This window comes from Meleagris gallopavo, chromosome 25, assembly GCF_905368555.1.
Source record: "Meleagris gallopavo chromosome 25, MGAL_WU_HG_1.1, whole genome shotgun sequence".
NCBI classification, from domain to species: Eukaryota; Metazoa; Chordata; class Aves; order Galliformes; family Phasianidae; genus Meleagris; species Meleagris gallopavo.
In genome coordinates, this window is record NC_139428.1 from 486390 (window position 1) to 502727 (window position 16338).

Here is a 16338-nt window from a genome sequence, read left to right on the forward strand (position 1 = left end):
CTAAGTCACTGCAAGAACACAGCTAACTCACAGTGCTCTGTTTGACCAAAGGAGACACAACTGTTTGTATTCACTTAATACAGACGCCAAGTGCTGGGCTGCTTCTGCGCTCAGGAGAAAACAATTTGCAAGGTTTTAGGCAAGGAATGAGTGTCTGCCTTTGCCCATGGGCTACTGGGAAGCTGCTGTAATACCTTTGCTTGGGCAAAATTCGGGTATGGCTCTGGGTTATTTTAATCTCAGTTTTAATTATCAAGCAAGCAGAATCTAGAAGTTTTTCTTCTTTTTTTTTTCCTAGTTAGAGATTGCTCATCAGATCTGCAGAAGCCTGAGGTGTTTAGAAGGAGAGGAGACAAAGCCTTTGAAGTCTGCAGGCAGCGGGGCTTAAAAGAACTGTGCACATCCCTGTGAGCCCGGCTCAGCTGTGCACACTGTGAGGCTCTCATTACTGAACAGTGTTCTCAGTGAGGGCAAGTGTGTCATCATTGCCAGACCCGTAAAGACACACACAGTGCTTCTTTACTTCTGCAGACATCACACCTGCTTTTACACTTATTAAAGATGCACATACAGGAAAAAATAAAAGCTGCTTAGTGCCTTTGAAATCAAATATTTCCACTACTATGTCTCACACATTGACACACACACACACACACACACACACACACACTCTCCTAAATATTGCTTCTAACAATAAACGTTTTGCCCAAGGAGGCTGTGGATGCCCCATCCCTGCAGGCATTCAAGGCCAAGTTGGATGTGGCTCTGGGCAGCCTGGTTCAGTGGCTGGTGTCCCTGCACACAGCAGGGGGTTGGAAGTGGATGATCACTGTGGTCCTTCTCAACCCAGGCCATTCTATGATTCTAGCAGAACCAATAAAAGTGCATTCATGGCACATTTCTCCCTTTTATCTCAGCCCTCACACTAACACCTCTCAATCAGAAAGCACAGCAGCAGGAACAGGACCTTCCTGCCAAGGGTAAGGATTTGGTGACACCAGAGCATCCAGAACCCCACGTCTGAAGACGCAAGTGTGCAAACAGGGACTTCACCAAATACTTACAACACTTGAGCTGCTCCATGCAGAACCATCATTCCTGCAGCTGCAGACATCCAAGAAGCGGTGTCTTCTCAGATAGGGAGTGGGAAATAGCTCAGCTCCACCAACTCTGGTGCAGCCCACGAAGCCCTGCCCTGCCCCTGGGGCCAGCACAGCACAGAGCCACACCAGCAGGGGCAGCTGCACATGACACCTCACCCAGCCAGCTCCACGTGCTCCCCAGAGCCCCGGCCCGGGCAGTGTGTGTGCAGCCATACCTGTTCCCAGCTCTGAGCTGGCTCTGTACAGGACACAGATCAGCACCAAGTGAGAGAGGCTTCTAAGAAAGCCCAGTTTGAGAAGAACAGACACCTGAACATCTCTACCTTTAGTCTCGGAGCACTGTGTTTTTCCTGTATGCAGATTATTCCACCATCCGCTTTTCTACAAAGAACAGAAACGCTTTTCTACCTACTATATAGCTCAGAGGGAATCAACATTTCCCAACTTGTCCTAAAAGAGACGAGGTTTTTGTTTTTTTATTATTATTATTTCTAATTGACATCTTTCTCAAATGACAGAAGTAATTTCACACTTCTTACAGACAGCAGCACCTTCCCCAAGGACTGAAGTCACATGCTATTTTTCTCGAGTCTAGGAAGTCCTTCCCTCTATTCAAATGTGCTATTCTTTTAACTGTTGCTATTGTTGTGAAGAAAAGAGCATTATCATGGGGCTGACAGTCTTATAATCATGCAAAAGCTGCCATAATGATACATTCTTAATTGGCAGAATCATCTCTGCCATAAAACACACAAAAGTTTCCACTCCTAAGAGTAACTACGAACAATAGACTACCAACAAATCTCAATTCATTTCTTCCATCTCATTAACTTCTCCAAGTCTTCCCAATTTAATGCTCCCTTACAAATCAGGGAGGCCTTCTGTGGGTAGACTTGTAGCTCTAAACAGCTCAGTAGTTCCACAACCCTGCAGCACATCACTCTTTCTTAAGAGAGAAAAGGCTTTCAAAACTGAGTCTAGACATAAAAGGTGCCTTCACTCAAACACACAGCCAGAAGTGAAGTCTGTTGCACTGCCATTTTAGCAGAGTCCAAAGCCCAACAAAACAGATGAAGTAACTCATTTCTCAGTGGTGCAATACAGTAAGCACATTGCAGTGAATTACACACTCTTTCTGTTGTTTTCAAGAGTCATAAAATTTAAAAATTATTTAAGAAGAGACTCTCATGCTAAGTCTGGGGAAGCTTTAGGCATCCTAGGGGGTCTATTTCCTAGCTGCAATTTATGAGGCCTCCATCAGACATTCAAGCAGTTGCAGCTTCAACACTACTGAGAAAAGAGAAAAAAAAACAACCTGAGAACTGTAACTTGTAACTGCTGCAGGATCTCTAGATGCGGTCATCTATGAAATCAAGGCAGTGACCTGTGCTCCTCTAAACTTCAGTGTATTACTTAAGAATGAACACAAGTGTTAAAAGCACTAAGGTGATGCAGAAAGGCCAACGAGAATCTTCCCTTTGTAACAGTTACTTACAAAGGGCACCAAAGTACTCTTATCATAACTGGACCTGATACAGTTCTGGCACCCTCCCCTCCAGCAAGACCTGAGTAACGCTCCCTACCGACATCGCCACAGTGAGCTCAGGTCATTCATTCACTGCTACTCTTTCCTCATCACATGGCAGCTTATCAACTCCTCGAAATATCCTTGTACTCTAGCTCTTGGCTTTCCTCCACCTCATCACAGCGTCATCTGTTTGCCCACAGCATGCCGTTACCCACACTTATCTTCCATTGTTATTATGCAATCAGCATACAGAATGCACAACAGCCAAGAAGTCCAAAGCCCACACCTTCAAATTACAAATTTAACTCTTAGCATACTTCCATACGATCCATTAAAAAATGCCATGCAAGCTGCTAGCAGTTACTAAATCCCATTTCAGAGCTTGACCTGAACCAGCCCCACAGCTCAGAAGCTAAGCAGCACTTATCTAACAGCTGTTAAACACAACAAGAAGCCACATCCCAAACCTACAACAGAGTTTAACAGCGCTGTGCTCACAGGCAGCCACGGTTTTACCGTTCCCATTTGGTACAAGCTCACAGCAGAAGAGATCTGCAATCAGCATACAAGCTACATCTAAGTGGAAGATAGGAACAGTGTGTTGCCTCCACTAAAAAAATAATCATCACTCTGAACTAAGCTGTTTCTATTTAAAATTTAGCAGGCTCCCACTCCAGGTGGTAGAAGAAAAGTGAAGTATGGTATAAAAATATTCTTCTGAAAGTACATTCTTCTTTTGTCCTGACTGCTTAGGCCAGAACTTTATGGCATATGCAGCAAAAGTTCAATGTGCAATGTGTTCTTCTCACTGTCCTGATAAGCTGTTTTACTGAGCTGTCATCTCAAGATACAACAATTTTGGCTATGACAGTTGGAAAGAATTTGGAAACCGATACACGAATGTTTGGGAGGAAGATCATGCACAAAGAGAAGAGCCACCATCTCTGCCTGCCATCTGGACAGCCACACATTCCTTGCAGGAGCCTCGCAGCAGATATGGGGTGTTTTTACCTACGGAACCTAAAAAGCATCAGTTCTTCAGAAACATCTAGTGAAGGGAAGAGACATCACACACAGCATGTGCTGCACAGCAAATCAAGCTAGAGCAGCAAAAAGATACAATAATTCCTGGTAGGAAAACACATCGTCCATCTTTTCGGTATTTACAAAGTGTATTTTCAAAAGGTATCTTTCAGTACTATCAGCTACCAAAGCATCCCAAACACGACAGCATTTATCTCTGAGCACTTCATTTCAGACTTGCTCTGTTGTTCATCCTCAACAGAAAAGCAATCTACAGCAGGTGTTGTACAGGAACTCTGTATCTAAAGAAAATAAAGGTTTCCAAGACAAACACTGCTTTAACTCTGCAACGATATACATTCTAGAGTGATCACAAAGGACGAATAATTAAGTGCTGCTATCAGTAAGGAGCACACAGACAAGTGGAAGCACCTCACCTAATGTGGCAGCTGCGGCGAGCCCGGCTGCGTACGGATCCGTTCCTGGTGGAGCAGCGCTGATGATGTACGGATTGGGGACAAAGGCAGCAGGAGCTAAACCTGCTGAAAACACACCTGTCAGTAAAAACAAACTTGACTGGAACTAGAACTGAAGCCCTACAAAATACCTCCAGCTATCTGGCTGGGGACTCGACTGACTGAACACTGTGGAACAAGGGCTCACGTTGTTTTAGTATTTTCAGGCTTTTTATAGGTTGTTTTCCCCGTGTTGTTACAACAACCTAGAGAGGATATAATTTACATCAAAAAAAAAAGAAACACTGGATTCCAAACATGCAGTGCTGCTTTAAGAAGGCTGAAGTGGCCTAACAGCCTGCATACAGTACCTGTGAACTGCTCAGGTATCTCAGCAGTGCCGATACACCCTTGCTGTTTAAGTGGCTATTAACACCAGTTAGATATTAACATTATCTAATTGCTTATTTTGATGAGTAAATTATCAATTTTCCCTACTTTCTGAGTGCCGTGCCATGCCATTGTACCAGTACTTTCAATTTGTGAGTCTGGAAGGAGCTCAGGAATGCATGGACAACACCATGCCCTGCTCTTAGTGTCTGTGCAGGCACTACCTTTCTCTTCAAGGTACAGTTTAATCATTAGAGAAATTACTGGTGGGTGGGAGGGAGTGTGGAAGGTGGTAAAGGTGAAGGAGAATAAGTTAAGAAGCCAAATAATTTTAATTCAGGTTTATCTCTGAACTCCACTGAGTGCATAACTGTGCAGCACAGAGCTGAGAGAACCCCAACACAATTGGGCTTTTAGGTTCCAAAACTACCTGTTAATTTGCCTGCTGTATTAAAAACATTTAACCCTGAGACTGTTCAGCTCTAATCATCCAAGAGTAGCCCTTCCATCCGTTACTCTATACAGAGTACCTAAGTGCTTTCCTCCCACTTAATCCATACTGTTTTAATGTTATAAGTCATGCATTTGCATAAATTACAGCTTTAAGTTAACTTCAGACCCCAAGCAGCCTAAAACTCTACTTTGTGCTAATTTAAACATAGGTTGTCGAGCAGAAAGCACATTCAGGTGCACACAGGACTGTACACGTCTTCCTCACTTCACTGCAGCCAATTCACACCTGACTTGGAGCAAGTACTTCAGAATGCTCCCTGAACAGCAGTCTCAGCAAAGTGTGTGTGTGTGTCATTCCTCCCAGACACGACTGCTCTGGAGCTTCTTGCAACTGTACAAGAGCTTTCTCCAGAGCTTCTCAAGTACGTCTTCAGACAATGTTCTTCTCTTTATGGTTCAAGTACTTACCAGTTGGAAAAAGACCTAAGACCTACCAACTCTTTCTCCCTGAAGTCTTTCCAAAATATTCTGAGGACTAAGAGACCACTAGAAAAAGGCAATGTATTAAATACTAGGCTTACCTATATGAGGCTGATGGGCAGCTGCCAATGCATACTGCTGCTGCTGGGCTGCTGTTAGCTGCTGAACAGCAAGTGCATTCGGTCTTTGGAACAACTGAAGGGACAAAAGAACAAATACGGTCCTTTATTTATGCACAAAAATCATTTAAAAAAAAAACAACAAAACATTTCCTCTACACTACTTTTATTTGCACAACTACTGACACTCCTTTTTAGCAGGAAACATTTCAAAAGGAAATTTAAAATAATATCTTTGAAACCAATTGCCTGTGATGATCCACTTAAAAAGAAGATATTTATCAAGTACAGCTAAACCCGACCACCGTTTCTCGTGCTGTTCTCTCTCTCACACACACACACACACACACACCCACCCACTCCTCCTTCACAGCCTGGGGATCACCAGGGGCTGCCACAGCTCTTGTAGAGCCTGAGCACCACCAGCTATGCTGAGAGCACTGCTGCATCAGCTGGCAGCCTGGGCTGCTTTCACAGGTGTTCTGAAATGGGTAGTGGGACAGCAGGCAGAGGGGAAAGCTCACATGGGGGAGATGAAGCTCTAAGGATCGATGCAGGAGCTCACAAACCCTCGTTTATCTGAGGGAGAAAATGCTTTTTCCTCTACTTTCTAGCCTCCAGCATCACCTACGTAAAACAAGGCAAGGAGCACGTATTCTCTGACCACAGACAGAAACCAGACCCAGGGACTTCTTGGTTAAGTCATCCAAAGCACATCCAGGCTTGCCAACTTACAGTTCACTCCAATCTTTGGGAACAATGTGCAGTGTTACTGAGAACAGTCATTCTCAATATGGAAGGAACACCACAAGTCTTTAAAAGAAAATGTGCTTTTACTTTTTTTTTTTTTCCGTTCATCCAGACTCTTACTAAGCTTACTTCCTGTGCCAGAGATGCCTCTAAGTCAATGAAACACTCCCTGAATCACTACATTAGCACACCATTGTTCATCTCCAGCAAAAGCACTGAAAATACATTCTGAAAGCCACCCTAAAAATTCTCAGGAGCAACGTTCCTCCCATTTACTCCCCGAAGTGATCATTTCTGAAGTGTGAAATGACTTCATAAGCCATTGTGATAGATGTTTTCTCTGTAATTGCTTGGGGAAAAAAAAAAAAAAACAACACAAAAATACCAGTGTCTAAATGCTATACAATTTTCACACCTATTATCCCTGCCTTCCTTTCAAGGTCTCAAGCAAGACAACCAAAGCTTCCGCTGTCAAAAGCAACAATAATAATTCTGCCCAAATTTCTGGCAGAAACCTGCAACCATCAAGAAGCAGAGAATCATTTAGAAAGCGAGATGCCATTATAGGCAGACTGTACTTGGTTCTCCTGGAGCAGGAAGAGGAGCTGTGTTGTTTAAGCAGAAAATACGAATGAAGACAGGTGATAGCCTACATCTATTTTCTTCTCTTGTTTTTTTTATAGGTTCAGAAGGAGAAACAACAGGCAAAGATCACGAGGCAGAAACTCAGTACTTGGGGATCACAACCCAGTCACTTCTTCACTGACTGCTTACCCCCAGAGATGCCCTTCTGCACATCTGAGGAGTATCTTAATGCTCCTTATGGGAAAATGTATCACACACCCGCAGGGATTTCATCACCCCTTGGTCTAGTGGTCTTTACACAGAAAAAAGCATTCAGCAATACCTGATGCTTATACAAAGTTCACTGCTATATCGTTAGCAGTCGGACCAAAGAGTGCCGTCACTTAATTCAATAAAGCAAGCACATCACTACAGTGCGACCTACAGGACATGGATTGAAGGAACCTGGCTCTATGGGAGCCTTCAGCAGCACGTTCTCAGAGCAGTCAGCAGATGTAACAGTTTAGAAACAAAACACAACCCCAAACTGCTACAGCAGTGACCAGCGAGCTTGGTTTCGAGCTCTACTGATCTCAGTGATCCACGTATTCTAGCTTTTTTCTGCTAGAAAAACTCACCCATTTCCACTCTTGCATCCCTGGGCCAGCTATTCCAGCCTGCTGGGCTGGACTGTGCTGCAGCAAGAAGCAGAAGCAATGCTAGATAACCAGTCGCTGGTCCAAGGGGCAAGAGAAACATTTACCTTCCCTGAAAATAATGTTTTAAATGCTCAGAAATTACTGAGATGATTTCCACATCTCCCAACTGTATCCCAGGGATTCATTTTTTAATTACTACCAGCTACTTCATGCATGAGCATTTTCCCCCACTGGTTTTTATTTATTACTACTATTATTGTCTGCTTTCCCTGTTGCTCGCAGCTGCTCACTGTGAGATCTGACTTCCAGACCTGCTGGTAGCACACAAGCTCTGTGCATCTGCCACTGCTGAAACGAGGGCACAGCAGCCAGCACTGCAAATGGCCGCTGTCAACAGCCATTAGAGTTCACCTCAAGGCTCAAAGAGGAAGACTGAACAAAAAGTGCTTTATCTAAAATGTAACAGACGGGAAGAAAAAGGGGCATTGTGCCAGGGCACAGCACTTTCATCTGCTTCACAAATAAAATGTCAAGAGTATCCCTCTTCTGCACCCTAATCTCACAAAGAGACCTGAAGATTTAGCTATGATTGCTTTCCCAGACAATATTATTGAGCTTTCTTTAAAACCACATGCAAACCTTTGGCCATTTACATTGTGCTGCACACAAGAGGAAGGGCTGGATTCCTTCCGTCTGTCTGTGGAAAGCCTCACATCCCTTTAAATTGAAAAGCAGTTTCCCTAAGCCCACAAGCCAAGGCTCAACTTACCGTGAAGGAACTGTGTGAACAGCTAACATGTTCTGCAGTTTTCTACCTCCTGTAACACAGAGAGGGGAGCAGAGCAGAATTTCAGGCTGCGCTCGGGCAGACAAGCCCTGTGCCACACAGCAATGGGAATCATCAGCATCACACATTTAATGCAAGTGTTATTAAGGCCTCAAGGCACTGCCCCCATCTGCTGGCAGCACGGCCCTAGATTCCAAAAATCAAAGACTAAAGGTAAAACTCCAGTAAAAGATTTTTGCCACCTTATTCAGAAACCGTGCATTGAATTTGGGTTAAACCACATATCTATACTGTGGCGTCTGCTAAGTGGAAATAAAGGAAGAAAACTCTTCACAGGGCTATTTCAGCCTGTTACAAATTACACTCAGTTGTAACCTACGAACAGGTGAGTTCAGGATGTCAGCAGTTTGCACACACCGCCGTGCAGCCACAGCACCAACTCAACGTGTGGGGGAACTCAGAGGGAATTTCAAGGACCCCCAACGTCACAGTCTGTGTCATCCAGTTATGGGAACACTGCACAATTAGATTTCTGTAATCCAGTTGCTTCTGCAATATCAACATCTGACATCTCTAATCAGATTAGATGTGATTAAGACCTTTCCTTCCTAATATTGCTTTTAGCTGCACTTAATTGTAATCCCTTCAAAGCATATGACGCTTCCCTATGGACCAAGGAAGGCATTATTAAAGAAGAGATCTTTGTGTTCAGGATGCATCTTCTTCTGACAACAAGCAAATGGAAGAACATCTGTATGAAAGAAATGTGTCTTTTGAAGTACAAGTCGTAACTGCAGATACAGTAAATACTGAGGAACAGTGGCTGCTAGCCGTAACATTAAGGAAGTGGGTCCTACTCTTTGAGCCAGCATACACCATTTACACAGTGTGTACTGAGAGGCACGTGTGGCAGTAAAGAAAAATACGAGCGAGCTCCTATCTTTAATACTACACTTACAAAAGCCTGCTGCTTGTGTTTGCCATGGGTGTAAGCAGCTATTGCAACCAAGCTGAAATTTTCAAATAAGCACGTGCATTACACAGCCTATTTCTACCAGCACTACCCAGACACCCTGCACACCCACCCAGTCCCAGCTATAGAAACCTCAGAGCTCTGCAGCCCCATCGGCAGCCCGGAAAAAAAGCTTCCAGCATGACATTACACTGAGATTACGTCAGCTCTGCACAGGTGTGACCTATCTGCTTCACAGAGGAGAAACGTGTCTGCCTACAGGGCCATCCAGAGCCTGAACCCAGAAATCCATGCTGGTGAACACGCTTTCCAGACAGACCTTGCTTTGAGAGATTTTTCTATTTTATTCATTTCACTTGTTAGGCACAAGATGTGTTCATTTTAAATCCTATTTTTTAAAGGCTGGGAGAGGAAAGTAACTTGCAAATGAGCCTTAACTTTTAATAGAAAAGATTGCCAGACAAAATACAAATGACAGGCTTTACATCTCTGCAGTTATTTTCCTATACCTAACATTTCCTTAAAAATCAGTTAGCTTAGCTCCAACACAGTGTCTGAACAGAACAAAACAAGATTCACTGTTGTAAAAAGCTGAAATATGCAAAGACCAGCACTTAAAAGTCCTACATCAGAGTAGGACAAAGCCTTGGAAATAGCCTTCTTCTTTCTCCTTTCTGAACCATACAGCAGCTATTTAGCTCAATCATTTTTCAAGATGTCCACCATTAACTACTGCAGCATGCTCCCTAACAGAACAATTGAATGAGCTGTGATGTAGTTACTTATATTGCTTTTAAGACCATGATAACTCTCTGAAGGTGGGCCTTTAGCATCAACGTGGCAACAGCCTGTCCTCAGTACACAGCATCTATCAGGCTATTTTGCTAGAAAAGATCAGATATTAGCAGGTCTGAGTTTCCTGGAATATACTCCTGCAATAAGTTACAACAAAGGACTTCACTCTTCTTTGAAGAATATTACACGTACAAAAGGAAAGCAATAAACATTTACAGTTGTTACCCCAACGAGCAGGAACAGGACAAGATTACAGATCGGTGTTTGGATCCAGGCCCAGCATTCAGGAGAGGCCAAACAGCAAGGCAAGGACTTGCTTTACCTGTCTGGGCTGAGCAGTTTGTGCCTCTAATATGGGAGAAAAGGTCAAACAAACCCGCTGGGCTGAGATAAGCTCTGTAGTACTGGACTCTGATCACAGGCTTTGAGCCATGCTCAATGAGAGCCTGGCCTTCTCTGAGCAGCACTGCCCTGACCCCAGAGCTGGGCTGCAGCCCCAGGGCTAGACAGCCTTTAAGTCACTTGAAAGGCTCAAGGCGTTTTGCTAATCAGCACATTTTATTAGTTAAAAACTCTTCTCCACTGCAAACTTACTCAAAAGCTAGAAACGATCCATCTATAAACAGATGTATGGTGTACAGAAACCACCCCAAGCCTTCGGCCATCTTGCCCACAAGGCAAGAGCCTGAGCTCACATTAACACCGTGAGACCTCCAGGGGAGGAACCAAGGCAGCAGTGAAGGACCCTGTGCCAGAACTTTACCTGCTGTTGGGAATTGTAATCGAAGAGCCCCACGGTGGCTGCAGCTGAGTCCACGGGTACCTGGGTGCCAGAATAATCAAACTGCAGAGGCTCCATGCCAACGTGCTCCATGGGATCCAGGGGAACGCTCTGTGACTCTATGTTGGAAAAATCCTCCACGGGCTTGGCACCATTAGTACTCGCCAGCTGGGCTAAGCCCTCAGATCCATTCTGGTTTGGACCCAGAAGATCTACTTCACTAGCAGAGTTCTGGCAATTACCAGGTGTACGGCTGCACAGAGAGGAAACAGGTCCATCACTAAGCATGTACATGTAATGCTGCCACACAGCATCAACTCACAGCAACAGACACTACGACTCACTACAGATAATGCAGGTGATGCTATAAAGGTAAAAAAAACTAAAATAAAATTCTAGGGAGCTATTCCAGATCCTCCTTTTACAAATTCTACAGAACAACCTGTGTAACTATTAACAAAGCTGTGACACTGCAGCTCACTTGAAAGCTTTTTGAAATAGCTGTCATGGCTTCCTATTTACTCAACAGAAGCACTGAATTGAAGTGAGAAATGGTTCATCCCAATTCAAGGGCAAGCAGTAAACATCTCACAGTGTATTTGTTTTCCTTCTACAGCTCTAGGTGTCAACATAAGGCTCAGCAAGCAAACTAGCTAAACAGAAAGGCTTTCTCAGATTTTATCAATAGCCCATTCCATCACTTGTGAGATGTGAGGAACAAGTGCAAAAACTCAACTGCAGTTTAGCCCAGCCTCTAAGCAGGGTCAACACCTACAGCAGGTATTTCCAGAGCAATCCCTCACGAAGCAGTTAACAACTGGTGTGAAAATAACATTATGTAGTACAGAATTAGGGGGTCTGTACAGATTATCAGTTATCATCCACCTTCTCACAAGTGCTTCCCTGTGCACATTACAGCATCCTTATGACACTGCTTAAGAGAGCCAGAGGTTTTTCCTACTGCTCTCATAGCACAGAAGATCTTGGAAAAAAATTAAGTGTGATGTTGATTAATTATTAATGTATGGTGCACATACCTGAAGTCTTTGACATCCGTGTCGATTCCGTTCTGCACAGGCAAACCATTTGTTTTATCCATCACATCTCCCTCCTCCTTCAGATCTCCTAATTTATCGCCATCAAATGTGCCCTTATTTTTCTTATCCCCTTTGTCATTCTCATCATTCTCTGCATCCCTTGGCCCCTAGGCAAAAGAAACATTACTTTAATAAGCTTGAGTTTCAGATCAATTCTGCTTTCATTCCAAGATGTTAACAAATCAAAGAAACATGTCACAATAAATAAGTAATTTTCAAGCATTAGTTTTTACAAATAAAAACATAAGAAGAACAAAACAGTCAATCATGATCAAAGAAACAAGGGAATTAGTTTTCATTCCGTTCCAAAAGAGATTACATCTACCTGTTCAGTTTCTCCCATTTAGTAACTCAGAGCCTGACTCTATCACTCTAAAAATCCCATCCCAAAATTATTTTTAAAGAATATTTACCAAATACCTCTCTTTTAAATTGGACTCAAGGCACCTCAAAATCAATTTGGGAGCACTAAATACAAAGCATGTACAAAGGTGCATAAACTGAACTAGTGCCTCTCCAAAAGGAAAATGTTCTGAATTAGAAGAGGAGACATTTAGTCAGATATCAGGCAGAAATCTTTTCCCAGAGGTGATGTCTGGCCGTGCTGCCCAGAGCTGTGAGTGTCCCATCCCTGGAGGTGCCCAAGGCCATACATGTGGGCATCCAGCCCACAGCAAGGGGCTCTGAGGTCCCTTGCAACCCAACCATCCTCTGGTTCTATCATTTAACATCTCCATGTCAGAGATACAGTAACTGACTGGGCAAGTGCATGTATTCAAGCAGAACGGGGCACCATGCAGCTGCCTCGTTTTTCAAGGGCACTACTGTGATTTGCACACTGGATGCCAAGGTGCAACTTATAAGAGCACTTGAGTCGATGACTAACTTGATCATACAAACCTACAGCACTTTGAGGAGAAGATTTTAAAAAAAAGGAAAGAAGGATTTCATTTCTGCTGAGCACTTTTGTAAGCTGTACGGCATCCTCAGCATCCCTACCCTTATATCTGCGTTTCATTTCACTTGGGAGAAGAATAAAGGGTGATTATGCCACTGGCAGTTTTCAACAACAGAAGGGAGAGGAAAAACAACATAATTAATGATAAAAACAGCAAGGGGCATACAAACATATTTATCATTGATAGCTTTGGTGCTGTCAAAGACACCTCTGAAGCTGAAGGAAAAGTGCTCTGCAGAAAGCAGGACATTTTTCCATTCCCTCCATTTTAGTGGTAGAGAAGGAATTTTTTTTCCCCTGGATTTAGAGAAAAAGCAATCATATTCTGATGTTTATTCTTAAATAAAATCTAACTGTTCTTACTAATACTTGAGAGCCCGACTGCAAATGTCAATTATAAATACAAATTCGGAGCTCTGCTCTCACCTACACAATGTGGTATTTACAAATGAAATCCTTCGTTTCAGAACTGACATCCTGACCACCAGCACTACAGAGCAGATACCCCTCTGACTCTGGATGATAAACTGACTCCTTCCACCGATTGTCCTTTTTTTTCCTCCAAAAATCATCTTTCCTTGGTTCAGGTTGCAAAAATGTTACCAGGGGCCCACTAATGAGGGGAAAAATAAGAGGATGGATGAAGGAGACCAGGAATGGGCTCCCTGAAGAGATGAGCACAGCAGTCTCCCAACAGTAACAAACCTACTCTGCTTTTATGTTTCTCGACACTCGCTGATCCTGCACTCAGCTGATGAGGTGGAGCTGAGATGTGGCTTTTTTTCCCCCCACTGTGAGGATGGGGCTTGATTATGCTTCTACTGCCACATGCTTAGATTTGAGGCAGCAGTGACTGTGCTTTCTTCCCCACCCCACCAAGCAACAGTGACTAATGCTATTTCTCCACAGGAAACAATATGCCCTTGAAAGCATTCCCAAACTGGAGTGGCTTATGCTCCTAGCACCATTACATGGAGCTTTTTGTTCTCAGCCAGCAACAAAGCATCCACACGTTCATCCAAAAACCACACTTAGCTACATGGACATTTGCATACTTTTCAACAAAAAAAAAAAGGTTTAAATGGTGCTCCTGCAGGCATGCTTCTCCTCAGAACCAGGGGGTGCCAGCCACCTTCAACTCCTTTACACCCGTTCCTACACTGCATCCCCTCACTCGACACTGGCCTATCTAACAGAGATGGCTGAATTATAAGAGCAAATAAAAAAAGAAAAAAAACATCTGCTTCTAAGAATGGATTAACAAACAAACAAACAAAGCAGCAAATGGAGAAAACAACATAATGGAAAACTCAAATTTCAGAATCAGGCACACTTACAAATCCTCCTTTCCTTAGGCAGGAATCTCCGGGAGATGAGCTCAACACATATTCCACCATGCTAACTCCAAGTCCTCCACTCTCTGACCGTGGTGAAAGCACTGAGTTGACTTCACTATTCACATGAAAGCCCTGACCAGGTCTTCTCTGAACCATAATTGGTTGGGAAACAGAGTGATCTGGAACAAAAACGTGTAATTCTTGTAAGTAGATCCAGCTATTTGAAGGAGGCAAGTCATTAAACACGTACTCTCCGATGTCTTAATTGTACTAAGAAGTGCCAGCTTTTTGACTTTGATGCCCACTGGAGAAGGATGGCTTTCTCATTCCTGATATATAAAGCTACAAGGGTTACATATACATTCCTGATATATAAAGGACCTATAAAGCTACAAGGGATAACTGCATTCAAATTCTAAAATCATAAAATTTCAGAAGTTTGTCTCTAAGTAAGGGCTGCAATTAAAAAACAAAGTTTATTCACTTTTATTTAAACTCCTGTGTTAGTAAATTGAAAAAAAGTCACCATTTAAACTATGACTGTTATTTAAAACATCATCCTACAGTTATGCCAGCTTACATTTATTTTCCTGGTCGTATGACTGAACATACTCATATCTCATTACTGCAGTTTCTCCTAGCTGCTATTTCCTCAACAGAAGTTTAAGAACTTCAATTCTTCTTCTCAGCCCCCTGCTCTCCTGCAGCAGCCCCATCTCTTTATCCTCTCTGTGCTTCAAGGGTTTGAAATCCAAGCAGAGCCTACATAAGGATAGATGTCTCCAAGTTCTAACAAGCTCAGCAGAAACTGCTGGCTGGGCAGGAGGTGACCTTCCATCCCAGTGAGGGAAGGGAAGACGTACTGCATTGTTCAGACGTTCTGCAAGTTCAGACTGGTAACAGCCAGCAAGTTAAAAATTACTGGGAGATGGTAGCATAGCTGCCAGGGGCTGGGGGAAGAGGCATGGAATGACACTGATACTGCAGCTTCCCCCTAAGGCATAAACCATCAAGAGAAGAAGGTCTATTCCATTCTTGCTCCTAGCTACACTTTCTTGCCTTCTCTCTCAAGCAAAAGTATCTACCCAGCCACAAAGTGAAATGGACCAAGAACTATCTGGGATAAAACTAACCAAGAAAAGAGGAGATAGTTTTAACCCAGATCGATCTCCCAGCAGCTTTCATTGCACTGCTGCGTAACTACTTGTTCCTTAAGGAGAAGAAAGAAGCAGCCTTTATCAGACAGGACCATTTTCCCAGCAGTGCTGGCTTTAAATGCTCTCTAACTATCACAAGCTATAGGAGTGAAGGACCACAGCCGTATGGATGACTGCAGTGCATACTGTGGACACAGAAGAAGGGAAAAGGGATGAAGCAAAAGGTCTGTTATGGAAAATCAGGCTTCACCAGTTCCACCGCTCATGGAACAAACCCGACTCCTGGCCAAGGACACTTGCACCCCGCCCCCACAGTGCTCTCTGGCAGTGACCTGGAACAACTGCTCAGATCATGGCTGTTCTCCTCGGTTTTGATGAGCAGAATGGGAAACTCTGACTTCCTTGACTCACAGACAGTAGCGCAGGTCACAGCTCGGGAATAAAGGCTGCAAGGTGCACTGGATTAATTGAGAATAAAAAAAAGGAGGAGATGAGACTACAGGCTTTGACTCATGGAGATCTGCCATCAGCCAGTGTAGGAGGTTGTCTCCCCCACGTCTCCCCTGCTTGTCTGGTGGACGCAGCCAGCCCGACAACTGCAGCAGCACAGGAGAAAGTCTCACTCTCAGCTATTGCTGTTCAGAGCCTGACTCAGCCCTTTAATCCACCCTCAGCACAAGCAGCACAAACTGCAGCTGAGGACTGGATGCACACGCTGCAGGCTGCAGTCAGACAGCTGGAGGCAGCAGCTCCCTGAGATCTCCCCAGCACTCACAGAGCCTGCAGGGTTCAGCTGGGAAGATTTTGATCTATTTTTGCCAGGCAAACAAAGCAAAACAGGAAAACAGCAGTGAAATTGCTCACTTGGAGCTGTACCTCCGCACAGTGGTTTGGACACTGCACAGGGTACTCAGCAGTGTCAGAGGAGC

At 43.8% G+C, this 16338-nt stretch overlaps 1 protein-coding gene and 1 non-coding gene across 9 annotated transcripts in view; both read right to left on the minus strand.

Annotated features, from left to right (window-relative positions):
* PUM1 (pumilio RNA binding family member 1) overlaps nt 1–16338 on the minus strand; it is a 67855-nt gene that overhangs the window by 25374 nt on the left and 26143 nt on the right. For 5 of the 8 annotated variants that reach the window (XM_085208549.1, XM_085208543.1, XM_085208544.1 and 2 more), the window contains 5 exons: nt 14253–14431; nt 11898–12064; nt 10843–11113; nt 5534–5627; nt 4092–4208 (listed from right to left, as the gene is read on the minus strand). In XM_085208549.1, the coding sequence (XP_085064675.1) occupies nt 4092–4208; nt 5534–5627; nt 10843–11113; nt 11898–12064; nt 14253–14431 (828 nt within the window). The remainder of the gene's footprint in view (nt 1–4091; nt 4209–5533; nt 5628–10842; nt 11114–11897; nt 12065–14252; nt 14432–16338) is intronic. The other 3 variants (XM_085208547.1, XM_085208546.1, XM_085208545.1) reach the window with 2 other exon arrangements.
* Nucleotides 413–493, minus strand: LOC116217445 (small nucleolar RNA SNORD103/SNORD85). Its single transcript, XR_004161991.1, has one exon. It is a non-coding gene; the product is annotated as a small nucleolar RNA SNORD103/SNORD85 (small nucleolar RNA).